This window comes from Sturnira hondurensis, unplaced genomic scaffold (assembly GCF_014824575.4).
Source record: "Sturnira hondurensis isolate 20B ecotype Veracruz unplaced genomic scaffold, ASM1482457v3 Scaffold0003874, whole genome shotgun sequence".
NCBI classification, from domain to species: domain Eukaryota; kingdom Metazoa; phylum Chordata; class Mammalia; order Chiroptera; family Phyllostomidae; genus Sturnira; species Sturnira hondurensis.
This window is the reverse complement of record NW_028076505.1, coordinates 5,926,549-5,943,615: the sequence shown is the minus strand read 5'-3', so window position 1 is coordinate 5,943,615 and position 17,067 is coordinate 5,926,549. Positions and strand designations below refer to the sequence as shown.

The window sequence follows — 17,067 nt, the reverse complement described above, 5'->3', positions numbered from 1 at the left end:
CCGCCTCTTCCTCAGTGTGTCTTAAGGGTCAGATAAGCTCATGAACAAGGAAATGCGTTGTACAAAGTGCCTGCAGGCCCAGATCCAAGGCCCACCACGCTCTCTTTCATGTCCTGCTGTTGCCATCAGAGCTCCATACATGCTGCCCTTGCTCCCTTGTTCGCACTGTTTGCTGGTCTTAGATACTATGCACTCCTCCTCCCTCCTTTCCAGATCCCAGACATGGAAGGAAATGACTGCAAGATGGGAGGGGACACACCATTTAATGCCCTGCCAATCTCACAGGGTTTTGCCAGGGTGGACTACACGGCGCATGGTCCATCCGTAAGACCCGACTAGAATTTCAGCTAAAGCTGAAGCAAAAATTTTGTTGTAGGTCACATTTGAATCATGTTAACATAAGGACCTTCTTCAAGGTATCTAAAATGAAATAGCATATACCAGCAAATTATATTCCATTTTTTCCCTAATGCAGTGTATTGATTGAGGTACCAGGCTAAAACTCTAAAATAATTGATTGACCAAATTCTGTCTGAATTACCCTGGATTGCTGTGAGGAGTGTGTTTCAGTTTTCAGAACTTATTAACACAGTCAGTAGACCATATTAGCCCATTTTGGTTCAAAAGATTAGTAATGTTTAGTTGTGTTTTGAAGTGGTGTTGGAATTTTAGAGTGGCCTATATGTGTAGCAGGGTTGGGGCAGGACCCTTCCAGCTTTACACTGGACTGGGGTGTACCCCTAGGATGTGCTGACCCATTGGAAGGTTATTCACAAGAGCCTCCTGGGATTGACCTCTTCCTAAGAGATGAGTGCCCTGAGCAGATGCCTGGGTCTGACAGCAGACTAGCCCCTCAAAGAGCTTGGGTGTGGTGTAGATGGAAGGTTTCCTCTGATTCCTGGCTGGTGCCTCCGAGGGCAGGAAAAGAGCTCATCAACTCCTAGGCTTGGAAATGGGCAGACCAAAGGCTCTCCTGAAGCTCCCCCACCATGGGAGGCCAATGCTCTATGGCAGCACCTTCTCAATAAGGAAGAGGCTTGCCCCAGAAGACCCTTGGTTCCAACAGGAATCCATGACCTCTGGCTGTGAGATGCCCATCCCAAAAAATGAATGGGAAAAATTTTACCAGTTCACTGCCCTACGTCAGACAGATGACCAATCCCAAAGAAGGGAATGACATTTTTTTTCAGAAGGGAAAATCTGAAAAATCTGAGTGCTGTTTGAGAAGGGAAATGGAGGCCGGGCAGTCAAAAACATGGCCAGTGCTCACGAAGGCACCGCGAATAGGGAATCGGAGCATAAGCAGAGCTGCCTAGGGCTCTGTATAGAAGAGGGTAACCTCATAGAAGATGCCAGTGTTTGTATGGACATTAACTCTAGGACCCAGAGCTCTGGTGTCTTCTCCAGGAGAGCACCATCGGGCCCAGGAAAGGCAGTGCATCTGGCCCAAGCAGCTGCAGTGCCCAGTGTAAACAGCTTTGTCCATTGAGAGAGAGCAGTGCTAAGGAGAGGGGTGCCCGGCTGCAGAAGAGGGGCTGGTGGACCCTGTGGGCAGCCGCTGCTGATTGAGAACCAGCCTCTGGGGTTAGGAGATCAGGGTGCCAGTCCTGGAACTCCTACTTCTGTGCTCTGTGACCTTTGGGACATTACTTAAGCAACCGGACCTCAATTTCTTCATCTAGAAGATGGAGATAAGCCTAGTCTCTACTTCAAAAAGTTGTTGTGGTAATTAAATAAGATGTACCATTAAAAGCTCTCACTATGCCCAGAACATTGCAAGCCCTTGTTAAATGGCCTCTTCGAAAGAGTGATGAGGTGAGAGCCTAGTCAGCCTGGTATGTGCACCTGGGAGACAGCTCTAAGGAAATCCTCCAAGGGGTCTTGGCAGGTAAGAGTTAAAGGGGAAAAAAGTACCACTTTGGAAAGAAGGGATCAGGAGCCTGGTGTGGGGTATCTCTGACGATCTGTGTGTCTCTTGTCCTTTTGTTGCCTCTTGGTCTCTCCTTTAACAATTCATGGTCCCTACAAGATTTTGTCTGTATTGAGGGAATTTTTAAAAGCACATGCATGTCAGTTTAACACATTGGAAAAGTCCCATGGGGCCCATCTCTCCCAGTTAGTTCTATCCCCTGCTCACTGTACCTACATAGATTGACTTTAAAAAAATAAAATATAAAATATGCCTGCAGCCTGTAGATGAAAGGCATTTTTTCACAGCAAGGTACACAGCGTCAGTACTGAAATATGCCTTAAAGATTAGCCATCTAAATTTGATTTTATGAAAGTATTGATAAGAAAACACCTTATACTTCAGTGTTGATCCAAGCAGCAAAAAATAAATAACCTAGATAAGTGTATATACTTTTTATTCTTAAATCTTTTTGCCAACTTGATAAACAAAAAACCCATGGGCATTTGTCTCCAACATTGTTGTGCTGTTTCCTTCTCTCAGCTCTGTCTTCCGTTCTCCCCTCTACCCTCTCTTGCCCTCCCCAGCCAGACCTCCCAGCTCTCTGTGGCCTGCTGTCCTCTTGGCCCCTTCCTTTTCCCTTCATCCCTCACAGTGTGACAGACCCTCTCCCAGACCTCCTCCTTCTCTGCCACTCCGTTTCCCAATTCGCAGTTTTGTTGAAGGTTTGTTTTAATCTGACTTTCACCCTCCACATATCTGAGACAGAGCAGATATGTTGCACAGCTTGAGTGGGTATGACTGCCTTTCTCACTCAGTGGCCCAGCTCCAAAGTGCCTAACAAAGCAGAGACTCAGGTGGGGACACCCACCAGCAGGGTGGGCAAGGATTGCAGGCCTTCTGTGGTCCCTGATGGTTACCAATATGTAAATATGCCTGCTGTTATTCTTTTATTAATTGAGAAAATGGCATGTGAAAAAATTGGATGTTGGATTTCACAAACCCTTTTCTTACTTTGTCCTTATAACCATGATAAGTCACTTAAACTCCTAATGTTCTTCAATTTTTGTAACACTCTTTGATGAAGTGTGCTACCCTGGGGATGCAGCGCCACATCTGGACTTACTCTTCACATACCAGGAAGGGCTGGGGTGTCTGGTTTAACAATGAAAGGAAGGCTTTGACGAGATTAACTTTCATTTTCTCCCTTCAGCCATAGATGCTGTGGAAAACATTGTGTGCAGGCAATAAAAATTACTAATGTAAATATGTGTGTGTTTAAGTATATATTTTATATATGATTACAGTGTATATTGAATATATATAATAAAGTACTAGTACATTGGCTATCTTGGACTGATCCCCAAACTCTAAGGGTTTGGGTTTTTTTTTTTTTGAGGAATAGTAATGACTCACCAGACACCATTATATGGGAGTAGATTTTATTATTGAGGAAGAGCTTAGGCAAAAGACCCAAGTCAGTCATGGCTGCATGCCCTGTGCTAGAGTCAGCCAGTGGGATGTTCACACGTGGAATACCACACAGCAGTGTAATGAACAGAGTACAGCTCTACCAAACACTGTGTGAGTCTCACAAGCACTGTGGTAAGCAGTGGAAGCCAGACACAAAAGAATGTATTTTTTTGTGAGTGGCTCCATTAATATGAGTGAGTCCATTTATATGAAGTTCAAAAATTGGCAAAGCTAATGGATGGTTCGAGAGGTCAGAATAGCAGTTACCCTTGAGGTAGGGATTGTGAGGGAGTGTGAGGAGAGCCAGTGGGCCAGGGATGATGGGGCTTACAAAGGAGAATGAGATGCTGTCTGTGGACTCAAGAAACTTCTGGAATTTTAGTTCTGTCTTCTCTCCCCACCCCTGGGCTTAGTCCTTCAGTTTTGTGATTCGTCAGAAAGAATATGCCCAGCCCATTTCAAGCACGTGGCTCTGGTCACAGCCAACCAAGGTCACACACCTCACCTCACATATTTCAGAGTATGTTGAGGGCTCAGCAAAGAATACTTCCTACTCAGAACATGTCTTTAAACAAGGAAACATTCCGTTTAAAGAGAGGCAAGCCTGCTGAATTCAGCAAAGCAAAGAAAAAACTATCTGTAATGTTTACAGTTAATTGAAGCAGACCCTTCTGTCTAGAATTTTCGTTGAATCATGCTAATGAGTTTATTTAAAGAAGAAGACATTACCTGCAGCTAATTTGCTGTTCTCTTTTTATGGTGGTGCGCTGGCAGGGACAGTGCCTCCAGTACCTTCTCCTTTTCTATTTTTTATATTTTTAACTTTCACTTCTCTTTTCATTATACCCTTCAGGCTCTATTGGCCCTTTAAGGGACCTCTGCTTTGTGAACTAGTTATGACAGATGTTGACATAACATCTGTTCCCAGATTTAAATACCTCCTATTCTGTCAGAATTCACCTTGAGGGCACATTTTCCCCCGAGTGTTAGTCTGCGGTTATGGTAGCCCACGGGAATCCTGAAGCAGGAGCTGGGAACCAGCCCGGTAGGAGCTACTCAGATGACCCCTGCACGGCCGCCCAGCTCTGGCAGCACTGTGGACCAGCTCCCCCTCTCCCTCCCTCTAAATCATTGCACCCTTGTCATTCCAAAAACAGTTAGTTGTGCCCCTTGCAAGCTTTGGCTGGTCAGGTGTTGTCTGTGTTATTTACTAGAAACCATGTTGGATGGAATTCAGGTCCCTGTGAAATGGGTACTTTTAGCCTCCCTTCCCCCCGGAAAAGCTGAGTCAGGTTCCCTTTTGCCTCCCTGATGCAAAAAAGTACTGGAGTAAGATCTTATTTTTTACCAGTTTTGATACCTTCTTACCTCAACCTGATGGCCATTTCAAAAACCTCTCATGAGAAATTCCATGAGACCAGTAAGTTAGGAACACTGAACAGGGAAAACAGAGTCTGAGTTAAAAACACACACCCTCTCTTGATCCCTAGCCTTGCTCACCTCACCTAGCTTCGATGGTGGTTTCCCCGGTGTGCACACATGCCAGGATGCTCTGATCGCACATTTGGGGAATGTGCAGTTCTGTTGATCAGTTACACTTCCTAAAAATCAGAGGCTAGAGATTTTTAGAAACTGGTAGTTACTATAGAAATGCTAATTATTAGTAATCCTTAGTAACAATGATTAGTAATTGTTTTTAAAAAGGTAGCTAGCAGATTTTTCTTGAGCGAAGTGTCTTTCAGAAGTAAATTTGAGGTTGGCAATTCATAAACGTAGTTGAAGTTGAAAGAATTCAACTTTCTCTGGTCAAGGTTTCTCAGCTGGAGCAATGTTGACATTCGGAGCCAAGTGATTCTGTCCTTACATTGTAGGGTGTCAGCTGCTCCCCTGGCCACCACTCTGGATGCACCCTGCCCCCCACCCCCCACCCACAGTGACAATCAAAAATGTCTGCAGACAATGCTGCTTATCTCCCATGGGGCGATCATTGCTGTGGGCCCGGGCCATGTTGCTTAGACAGGTTCTTTTTGTTAATCAAAGTCTCTAATTATTGTGTTTCATTTCTGAGTTTGTGACAGGACTGTTTATATTTTTTAAAGAAGCTGAGACAGTAGTAAAGGTTTAGTCCTAAGCACACCCTCTCCTCCATTCGCTCCCTTCGTCACCATCCATCTTGTTTTCTGTTATGGCTCAGATTTGCTTGACCTGAAATACAGTGACTGTTTTTGTGTGTCCTCTTTCCCTTACTGCATCCTGCCAGCACCCACATCTGATCTCATTCCCAGTAGTTAGGCCCCTAGTCCCAGACACACACGTTGCTGTTCAGTACCAGGAAAGGCAGACGATGCTGTGACGGACATGTGTGTGTGTGGCCGGGGGGGGGGGGGGGGGGGGGGGGGGGNGGGGGGGGGGGGGGGGGGGGGGGGGGGGGGGGGCGGGGGCAGTGAGAAAGGGCTCGGAGCAATTACTCTGAATTTCTTTTCATCAATGATCATAAGATTTTCAAAATGATCTGTAAATATTAGTACTTGAAATTGACTCTCTTGCCCCCAGTATTTCTTTTCCTTTATGTATAAGAAGGATTCAAAGCAGACAGGGACTGTCCCATTTAAAAATACCAGTCAGCAGCGTGTCTAGCATTGTACGGATGGATAGCCTTTCCCTCCTCACCTTTTTATTCATCTTTCTACTTAATTGAGTAAGTTGGGGGAAATGGGTTTTTTAAAATATAGCATATTGAATAGTGACAATGTTGCTGAAAAGCAGAGCCTTGTGCGAGCACCTCTGGGCACTGTCTGCAGATAAGCCTGAGGCTCTGTTGCTGTGAGTCAGATCTCTGAGCCAGAGACATGTCACCTGCACCTGCAGGATGGATATCACAGCCCTGGGTCCTTGGTGCATCTGATGGCAGCAAAGGCAGTCGAGAAGATTGCACGAACATCATTTCTAATGATGGTGACAGCTGGGTGGGAAGTTGTGTCTGGACATTTCTGCTCTCCTCCTCAACTCTTCCCAACAATGTCCTGACCATGGTTTTAACTTTGTCTCTTCCTCAGAAATACCTCAGGGACTTTTTCAATGTGATGCTACAATCTGCAACGTCTCCCCTACACATCCACAAAGTGGGGCTGACTCTTTCCAAACACACCATTTGTGAGTTCTCACCATTCTTCAAGAAAGGAGTCTTCGACTACAGCAGCTATGGGACCGGGTAGAGCTGGAGCAACAGGAACCACCAGTGCAGTGCCTTCTCTGGAAGCGAGGCCTCTGGTGCAGGGCAGCCTCCCAGGCAGGGCGGGCCTGCTTCCTGCTGCTGCAGGCAGACATGCAGCACCTGCCCACCCTCACCGGTCATACCTAGTGCCTGAGTGTCGAGCTGGGATGCTTTGCTTGCTGACAGTGACTCCGATCAGTAACAGTTACTGTCCCATAGCGGTTGAATTGTGGCCTTTTCTGCATAGTGCTTCCTTCTCATTGCACAGTGGAGCCCATCCCCTGCGGCCAGGTGGATGGGGCTTGATTATCTTGGGTTCTCTGAAACAAGCCAACATGGGACCTTCCAAAGTGGTGATTCACCAGACCTCCTTTAAATGACTTTCGTCTGGTTTCCTCTTTCACCAAAATATACTCTTATTTTTTTATATTCCTTCCATGTTGCTGACTATATCCCAAGAAAAACATTTAAAATTATTCTGCTCTATTTTTTATTTTTCTCCTTGTTTGAATCAGAAGTTTTGTATATACCTAAACACTGATGTTTACACAGAATTTCATATTCTGCAAAAGTGATTTTCAGTCTAATCATGACTGGAGCCTTCCATGCCTGACAAATTGGATGTAGGTGACATTACTTAAAACTTCTATAAATTGATACAAATAGGATATTTGTTTAATCTTGAATATTCAAGGAAATTTTCCCAAATAACAATGCGTACTGTGCATTCTCAAGCTTTCTCCACTAAGCACAAAATGAGCATACAGCTGAAGGCATATTTTTAAACATAATTTTGTTCACATTATTGTCATCGAATCTTCTGGATCTTTAGCTGAAAAACTAGAAATCACAGTAGCTTATCAATGATTCCTTAAATCACTCAGGACTTGATGTAGCATTGCACATCTATGTATAGTGAAATTGCTTTGCTTTACTAAAGAGAAACATGAGTAGAAAAATATATATGTGGTATATATTGAAATGTATATAATTCTCCCTTTAGGTTTATATATGTATACACTCCTGTATAATAGTTTTATCAAGTATATGATTATTCACACCAATTTATTAAAGGTATTTGCTTTCCAACATTTAAATTGAGCTGTCAATATTAAATGAAGTTATGGAATCTACCATGTAGCTCAGTTTATTGTAAGTGTGCAACATGATCATTTCTATGGGTCTGTTCAAAAACTTATCTAATGTGCTTGGGAAAACACACACTGTATAACTCAGCATTTGCATTGCAGAAGATGCAGTTTAGTAATAGAGGTCACCAACGAATGGGTAACAAATGTTTACATTCAATCTTTTAGAATATGCCTGTGAAACAGACCTCTCCAACCTGGAAAAACATATTTAAAGTTGCAATTATCCCAATAAGGAGAAAACTATTATTACAGTAATTAGATATCAGCGTTTAGCATGGAAAAATATGAGGATTTTTTTTAAATGGCTACAGAAAAACTAGCTTTGGCCTGCAGTTGGGATTATAAGCATAGATTTGGGGGCAATTACTATGGGAGAATTTAGACCTAGAGATTAAAAGACAAAAGCTGGGAGATAATAATTAACCATAGGGGCACTTATTTTAAAGGAGCCCACGTGCTAAAGATTGTCTCTCATTTGCTGAGTGAACTGAATGGTTTATGGTTTTCTCGATAATCTACCTCCTGCCCTTTTGGGTTTATATTGGAGGCCAGGCTTACGGCAGGCATTTCATTAAAATTACACAGGGTACAACACTAACTTGGCAAGAATATATAGACATATAGAAAGGTGCAGGAACCAGAAGATCCTTTGATTCCAGCACTCATCTTAAGTAATTTGTGTTTTCAGAGTTCAAGTACAAGCTGGCTCTGGGTAAAGCCAGTTGCAGGTGAGTCATTTCACTTCTCTGACCCTCAGTCTCTCCACCTGAAAATGAAACCGTTGCATCAGATGACCTCTGGGCTCCACGCTAGCCCATGGTTGCAAGCAGAGGAAGTAAGTACTTCAGTTGGGCCTGTACTTCAGTTACAGGGACTATAGCTGGTGTGTGGTTGTGAAACACAAACTTCTAATCAAAGGCAGCTTACTTAATCTGAATAAAGCATGAGGAAATCTCAAAAAGCCAATGAAAAGTTTCATCTAAACAAATAATGGAATCCTTCTCTGGAATGCAGGTAAGACACACGACAGTCAGGATGACAAAATTGAAGCTTCGGTAATTTGGACTCATTCAAAGGGTAAAAGAAAATTAGTAACTGTATATTTTATTACTTTCAAGTGCATCAAATAAAAAAGTTAAGCCAGCCTGGCTGGAGTAGCTCAGTGGATTGAGCGCGGGCCTGCGAACCACATGATCGCGGTTCGATTCCCAGTCAGGGCACATGCCTGTGTTGCAGGCCAGTTTCCAGCAGGGGACTCACGAGAGGCAACCATACATTGATATTTCTCTCCTTCTCTCCTTCCCTTCCTCTCTAAGGATAAATAAATAAAAATCTGTTAAAAATTTTTTTAAAAAGTTAAGCCAGCCAGTTTAGGCCGTTCAGTTGAGGTGCCATCAGTTTATCAACATATTTATAGTGAGTTGGACAATTCTAAGTGAATTAACAGAATTCTTTAAGTAGTTTTAACATGTCCTGCTGGGTCTTGCTGACACAATAAAATATGTGCACCAAATCTGTTTATATTCATGGTGGTATAGTAACCTTCAGCCTGGCTTCCACCCAGACCTTGCTGGTTCTGAATTACATTCAAATTCATTTCTGTGATTAATTTAGGCATGTGAATAGGGAATAACCAAGTCATATGGGCTCCCTAATGATGGACGTCTAAAAGATTCTCTCGCCCATAATGTACAGATGCTTTCAAGATTCATGAACAGGGCACCCAAGTGCCAGGCCACTTCGATGTATGTGTGTATGAAGAAAGAGCTAGTTCTGCTCACCTTAGCCCTGACCTACTTGCTGAGAGCTCCAGGCAGCTTGTGCTTCAGCGTCTGGGCAGAAGCATGCAGGAGCTTTCAGAGCCTGGAACATCTGTGCACTCAGAAGTACAGCTGCTGTGGAGCTGCAGCCCCCAGCCTCGGAGCTGGGGCACCTTAGTATTCTGGGTCCCAACTTTTAAAGGCATGATTTTTCCTCCTGGAGGACACATCTCCCTTAGCACTCAGTCCCACGTGTGCCCCACTGTCCCCTCTAGCTGCTCTCGCAGAGAGAGAGCAGCATTGCATAACGTGTCTTGTGGTTACTTGTTCTGAGCCTACCACAAGGCAAGCCTTGCCTCTCAGAGAAAGAACCCAGGTAACAATTCCAGCCTAGCGTAAGAGAGACTATTCAGTAGCATCCTGCTTTCTAAACAGTCATGTTGGCAAGAGGTTTTTAAATACACTCTTTCACAAATATTTAAATGATTACTTGAGATGTCATTAGTCCAGAGAGGAACATTCCTGCCACATGAGACCCTTGTCCCCCCACAGTCCTGCACATACCTGCAGGAGTCATTCAGATTGGATTTGTTACTGGAGAGATTTTTTTTCCATTTTAAATAAGAATAAGGAAATTTTAGTAAATAACTCCACAGCCAGATCAACTGCTTCAGTTTAAATTATCATGACAGGTGATTTATGTTTGGGGGAAAGTAATTAAAGACGATTCATCAAGGCAGACTCATTCTTGACAAATTAAGCTGGCATAGGCCTTCTTTTAAAGCCGGGGCTCTTTGCACATGCAGGAAGAGGACCTCGCTATTTTGTTTTCCTCTGTTAAGAGCGTTTTTTTCTGATGATAATACATTAGATTGAAAATGATTCTGTGATGCTCAACTTTTGAATTTCACCCATACAAAGTTATTCCCAAGCTGAAACCAGTCCACACATTTCTTATAAAATTCTAAAGCATTAACGTATTTCAAATGAATCAGTAATACCTGGGAATTAGTGGGACAATGTTGGTGTTGGCCAGGCTGTTAAATTTGGGAAACCAGGAGAACCCTGTCATATTTTTAAATGATGAGAGGGACAGGAAAGGCAGTTGATTGAAGAGATACAAGGGTATGAGTTCGTCCTTGTTCCCTGCAAATAGCATTTGCATGCACTTCTCACTGAGGAATTACAAACACTACACTCTGTCTCCTAAGGTTATCACACACCTTTCTATTAAGTTCTCTCTTCTGTGAATCTCTTGCAAAATGACTGAATACAAAATGTCCTTTCTTTGATATACTCATACCCTTTTGTTTGAAAATGTAATAATGAGACTTTTTTTCCTAAGGGTTACCCCTCCAAAAGCTCTCTTCTGTGGGAGTTTGAGATTCATCAATTTGGTTTTGCTTCTTTTCCATTCAGAAGACAGAATCGTCCCCATTCAGAGAGAGACAAGTAGATAAATTTGCAAAAGCCATCTCTCTTTAAAATTTGAAGATGAGGAAGTGCACTAGGTACAAAATTGGAAGTGCATAGAGGAAAAGGCATCAGCACATACAAAGCCATGGGGCTAGCATGACAGCACTGTTTGGTACCACTAAGGCAGGTCACCAGAAAGAGAGAGATGTTTCTGCAGAATTTAAAAGTAGAGAGGAAAGCCCTGGCTGGTGTAGCTCAGTGGATTGAGCACAAGCCTGCGAACCAGAGGATCACGGTTTGATTTTCAGTCAGGGCACATGCCTGGGTTGCAGGCCGGTTCCCTGCAGGCCAACTCCCAGCAGGGGACGCACAAAAGGCAACCATACACTGATGTTTCTCTCCCTCTCTCTTTCCCCTCTAAAGATAAATAAATAAAATTTTTTTTAAATGCGTCTAAAAAAAGTAGAGAGGAGAAATCATGAAAATGTGATTAAACATCTTCATTACTTGAAAGTTTTCCCCTCAAAATGTTATGAAACCTTATGCATAGTTCATGTTTGCAGAAGTTCTGCGTCTTTTCTGTAGCATTTGAAGTTGTGCCCGAGAGCTTCTCACTGAGAACAGTCTTCAGTCTGCTCTTCCTGAGACCCTTGCCCCCTCCCAGCCAGGGAGCGGGGAGGGAGAGGAGCAGGAAGCCAGCAGCTGCTTCTGCACAGCTGCCAGGGAATCATCTGAGACAAGAATCACAGTGAACATTAATACCAGTTTGACATGATTACCAGCTTTTTTCATATTTGTACTTCAGTTGACTCTAAACTCTGTTAGCTTTTCTCTGGAAAACATAGTAGAAGCCGTGGAAAAGAAGAAGGTGGTTTACCATCTTAAATGACCTTTTTAAATAATTTTTCAAGTTATAGTTGCAATGAATGTGAGAAAAGCTGGTTCACAGAGGACTCAAGCCTTTGGTGGCAAAGGATTATTGAAATACTAGCTATCCTCTATAAGCAGATGAGGAAGGTCACATTCACATTTATAAAGGATTTTCCATGCCTTCCGACACAAGGGCAGCAGCCTGAGAGCACCCACATGTAGTTTTTTTTGGTAAAGAACTCATGGCCAAAGTGTGCAGGGCTCCTCAGGGTCTGGAGCACCGTGTTCTTGGGTGATTCCTCATCTGAAGGGCTTGCAGTTCACCAGGGTCCCTCTTCTGGACATGTTGCCTGTGTGTGCAAGTCTGATCAGAATATTGATGCCAGGTGGCCCTGCCCCCGCTGTGCACCCCACCAACACAGGTACTCCCCACCTCATGGCACCCAGGGTAACCTGTCCTTCACCCCACTAGCCCCTCTTACTCTGTACCCCTGGGAGAATGAGCAGAGTGAAGTAAGCCTCAGAAAGTTCATAGGTGGTGATGATGTTTGCTGTCATGTCCCTGCCACCACCTGCAGAGGGGTGGTGAAGGGAGGATCCGAAAAAACTCTGGCCATTCTTGTGACTCTGCTGGCCACAAGCTGTGTGGAGGCCCTTGCTGAGAGAGAGCATGGCTCAGAGAATGGAGAGCAAACTGACTGTGTTCTTCTCATTCCTGCTTGTTAGAGAACCACCTTGCTCTACAGCACCCCACACTTCACTGTTTAGTCATTCAGCACATCCTCATGAGCATCTTCTATGTCCCACACAGGACAGCCCCACATTGGTAAGCAATGGTAAGCAATTGCTTACAGTGGTAAGCAATGTGGCCAATGGGCATTCCTCAGAGGGAGGTCTCATTCCACTCAGAGACAGACCAGTGATTGCGCAATTGTGTGGCTGCAAATTGTGATGTTTCAAGGAAGAGCAGAGGGTGCTGGGGGAGCACATACTGGAGAAATAATCTAATCTGGGAGGCACCAAGGTTTCCAGGAGCAAGGTACGTTTGAGTTGAGACCTGAGCCTTGAGAAGTAAGAGCTGTGGTTGCAGAGATTGCCCCAAGCTGAGGAAAGTGTGGAGAGAAAACGTCCATCACAGCTATAGCATGAAGAATAAGACATCAGTGGAGTGACAGGTTGCAGAGGGAAATGGGGCAGCTGAAAGGGTACCTAGAAGGCTGCTGGCCAGAATTTTGTAAATGGGATCATGTTTCCCATCAGCTACCACTGTTTTTGGAAGGAGGAAGGTAAGAGCATGTGACAACTAGGGCTCATCCTTTAAAATCCCATGTATAGGAAGAAACTGACTTCCTGATTAAATATTACTGACCATCGGACAAGATCAGGGTCAAGAGTTCTGTGCCATCTAGAGGATGACTCATAGCTTTGACCTTTGCTATGTTTGGGGTCCTGAGATTTCAGGGGCCCTTGCCATCAAGAAGCATGATCCCCCCAAACCCTCCAATGTCCAGCTGGGGTGTGTCCAAAGTCTCATACTACAGTAGCCAGCAGGCCCGAGTGAAGCTCATGGCCTCTTTGGGTTCCTACCTAACCCTTGCTTTGGGAACAGAACAGGGAGCCCCACACAGGCACAGCTGTCATGAAGCTACATGCTAGTTGTAGGGCTCAGTTTGTGACTTAGGGACACGGTGTCCCCTTTAAGCGTGGGAATTCCAGGACCTGCAGCCCCACCTGGATATCAGGTCATCTCTCTATTTGGGGGGCCTGAAAATAATCATTCTACCCTCCTCCATAGGAGAAAGGGCTTTTTATTTTTTTAGCTCAAATTCATAGCATGTAACCCATCCATTGGTTATACAGAGAAGCCCCTTTGTTGGAAAATAAAGCAAAAGCCCTTCAGCAACCCTAAGAATGTGGTTCAGTGATGCAGATCAATTTCTACTGATTGGGTGATAGACTGATGCTCCTATCCCAGGGCCTCCACAAAATTTCAGTCTGCTACAATCTGTAAGCAGTCAGTGCTGTCATTCGTGAGGACAGTTGTTGTTTGTGCATGAATTCACTAGGCTTTACAGTGAGCTGGTGCAAGCAGAAAAGATCCTTCTTGATCTCCACCAACAACGCTCACCAATAGGGAACAGACTGCCATAGGCTATGGCTGCAGTGGGTGATAACTTCTTATAAAAGCAAGAGGCTACAGTGGCCAGGTGGGGAGAAGATGCAGCAGAGCTGGTGGGAAACAGGTTGTGCTGACCCAGCACAACCTTCCTCCCACAGGCTGTGGCTACACAGGAGGTGCTATGGATCTCAACATCCAGGCCCAGGAACCTTTTTCTTGCTGCTGCCGCTCCTACCCCTCAGCTGTTCTGGCTCAAAGGCCTCCTTCCTCAGAGTCAGGGCAGGTGTGTGTGTGTGTGTGTGTGTGTGTGTGTAGCAAGAGTTCATTTTACTAGAGAAAGGAATCCTTCAAAGTCAGTCTTCCTAAGTAATTTTTGTCCAGGGACTAATCTACAGAGTTAAAGCCAGAGGAAAGAGAATGTGGCCATCTAGGGCCTTCCAGCTGTGCAAGACTCCGGGTAAGTTGGCTTCCTCCTGCCTCTGCCAAGTGCCGTGACATCTCCATGTGCCACCTCCTTACACATGTGGCTATAATCTCAGTGAGTTGTGTGGTGCTCCTGAGAGTCTCAGAGACCCATGGGGATGGCAGGAGCCATCTAGTTTCTCAGAAAACCATGAACATTTGGCTACCAGCAGCCAAGGCTCTTGTGGCTTTCTTGAGCCAGGCAATGCTTTCAAAGCATAGAAAGGAAGTCTCTACCTCTCCTGGCAAACCCACCTGCAAATCAGCATCTGTCGTGGATGAGGAGTGGGTTACGATTCACGCAGACCCCAAAGAGCACTTTAACATGCTTTTAATACCTCCAGGGAGTCTGTGTCGACCAGAAGAGAGGGGACATTTATTCCATTTTTTCCTGTGCCCTGTGGCTGGGCAGAAATTACATTAGTTGAACCTCCTGGTGGGACATTCTTCAAGCTCCCGGCAAAATACGGCAGGTCACAAGGAGGATAACTTTCATCTGGCTGGAGATGCAAGGATATCACAGCTGGAAGGAGCCTTGGACATAATGTGGATCCAGGGTCCATTTGGGAGCTAGACAAACAGTACAGATGTGCATGGAGAGGACGAAGGACATTCAGCGTATGCTGTATAGGCCCATGCCCAGGTACCAGGCAAACTTACTACCCCATGGTTACTGTTTGCAATCCTTGATTTCAGTTGATCTCTTAACTTTATTCAAGGTAAAACCGCTTGAAGGATGTTGTGTCTTACTCAAGTCACAAAGCTGTTTGTGGCCTGAGTCTCAATGTTGCATGTTAACAACTCCTTCCACTGCCTGGGTGCATCAGTCCCGGGGTGGGGGAGCGGAGAAGTCAACAGATAGTGACCATACCAGTTATCTTCATAAAGAGAATTAAAGATAATTATAGTTAACTAAAAGGGTAAAAAGAGAACTCAAATGTGTGATGAGGTAGAACTACAGGAAGCAGCTGCCATCCTGGGGGTTGAGGGACCACGAGAAGAAGACTAGAATTATTAAAACTTAGAAGCATACAAGAAAGGCTTCCCCAAGGGCTAAAACTTCAACCCCCAGGGAGCAGGGGCAGTGGCCCTGTGCTGCTGTCTCTGAGCTGGGGGAAGGTCATAGAACTTTTACATGAGAAGTGGGGGAAATGGGCTGGGACCCAGACCTCTGAGGAGGTTCTGGCATCTCTGAGAGTCAGGCAGGCCTCCACGAGGCTTGTTGGCAAATGTTGGGGAAACTGCAAACTGGATTGAACTACTGCTACTGGGTGGTGTTGACACTATGGGGAAGAAATAAGGCTGAGGTGATGCTGACAAGAACAGGAAGTAATCCAATTAGCAAGAGGAAGCAGACGAGGTGTTGTTGGGATGAGGCTCACAGGAACAGAAAGCAAAAGGAGTCTCTCTCCTTCAGACTTGAGGTCTCCCTCTAGTGCCCTGTCTTGGCAGAGGCCAACTGGAGGCAGCTGGCAAAGCAGAAATCTGTTTGCAAAGTCCCAGCCCCAACATCTCAGAGTGGAGCAGAGAACGGTGGGCTTGGAACCGGGAGAAAAGTGCCCACAAACTGGCACACTGAGCTTTTGCTCCAGTTGAAGCCTGGACCTAACACTCATCAGCTATCAATTCTGGAAGAACAATCTGGAATCTATGTCCCTCATCCTCTATCAGAACCCTTCACTGGACGTCCTTGAGTTGCTCTGTGTCAATCACTGGGCAAGGCCACTCTAACTTGGGAGTCAGTCTGGGAGCTTATTTGCAAAGTACAATTTCTCCCAAACTTTATAAGGTGGCCCAAGAGGCTGAAAACTCCTGTCTCAAAGCAGCCATGACCACGTGGGGCCTGCATAGTACAACACTCATCCATGGGAAATGGTGCCGCAAGCATCGTTTTACCTCTCCTGGGCTTTGCTACAGGCTAGTTCTCCAGAAATGGAATTGTTGACAGACTACTCAAACACAAGGAACCAACCCATCTAAGGACAGCCATCCCTCAACCAAGGCAATAGTTGGTTTTGCATTCTTCCCTTATGTAACCAAGAAAATTGCTTTGGTGACTAAGAAAATGGATTGGGGAGGATTTGCTATAATTTCATGGCCATATAAGGGTGAGATACGGTCTGTTCAGGCCTTTCAGGCCCAGCTGAGGGTGTTTCCAGAGCATCTGGCAGGGGAGTAAGCTTTGTGGTCAAGGGCTTGAGGACCCAAAGTTACATGCTATTGATTAAGTGTGTGATTCATTGTAGGGTTCTTGTGGCTGATAATAGCACTGTTACCAATTTATACTGGAATTGCCTCTATTCCCCATGGACTCGTCATTTGAGTTGGGAAACTTCATCCCTTCTGCTGGAGTAATCTGAAGTGCCACTCACCTGAGAAATTACTTTGTGCTTTTTCCCACGTGAGGCAAGATCAGGCATAACATTCCTGGCACTGGACCATGACAATGGCCTCCAGAGGCCTGAAACATCTGGTTGTTTTTTTTTTTGGATGTCCTGACCTTTAGAACTTGGGGATAGCTATTTTCTGAAGACGTTTAACACCCCATGAGCATCCGTGGGACAGGTGTCATCTTGGTCTTGCTTTCCCCAGGCTCTGGAGGGCCCTTCCGTCTAACTACTTTTCCAAAGTGGAGGCAAGGTTTAAGCCGTGGGTTCCAATGGCGTCTTCCCACTTGAGCTTTTTCCTGCTCA

General features: G+C 44.9%; 1 protein-coding gene across 3 annotated transcripts in view; it reads left to right on the top strand.

Annotated features, from left to right (window-relative positions):
- Nucleotides 1-7,421, top strand: part of KIF16B (kinesin family member 16B) — a 325,810-nt gene extending 318,389 nt beyond the window's left edge. For all 3 annotated transcript variants that reach the window (XM_037043081.1, XM_037043080.1, XM_037043079.1), the window contains one exon: nt 6,439-7,421. In XM_037043081.1, coding sequence (XP_036898976.1) covers nt 6,439-6,597 — 159 coding nt within the window. In that variant the 3' untranslated portion in view covers nt 6,598-7,421. The remainder of the gene's footprint in view (nt 1-6,438) is intronic.
- Nucleotides 7,422-17,067: the final 9,646 nt, after the last annotated feature.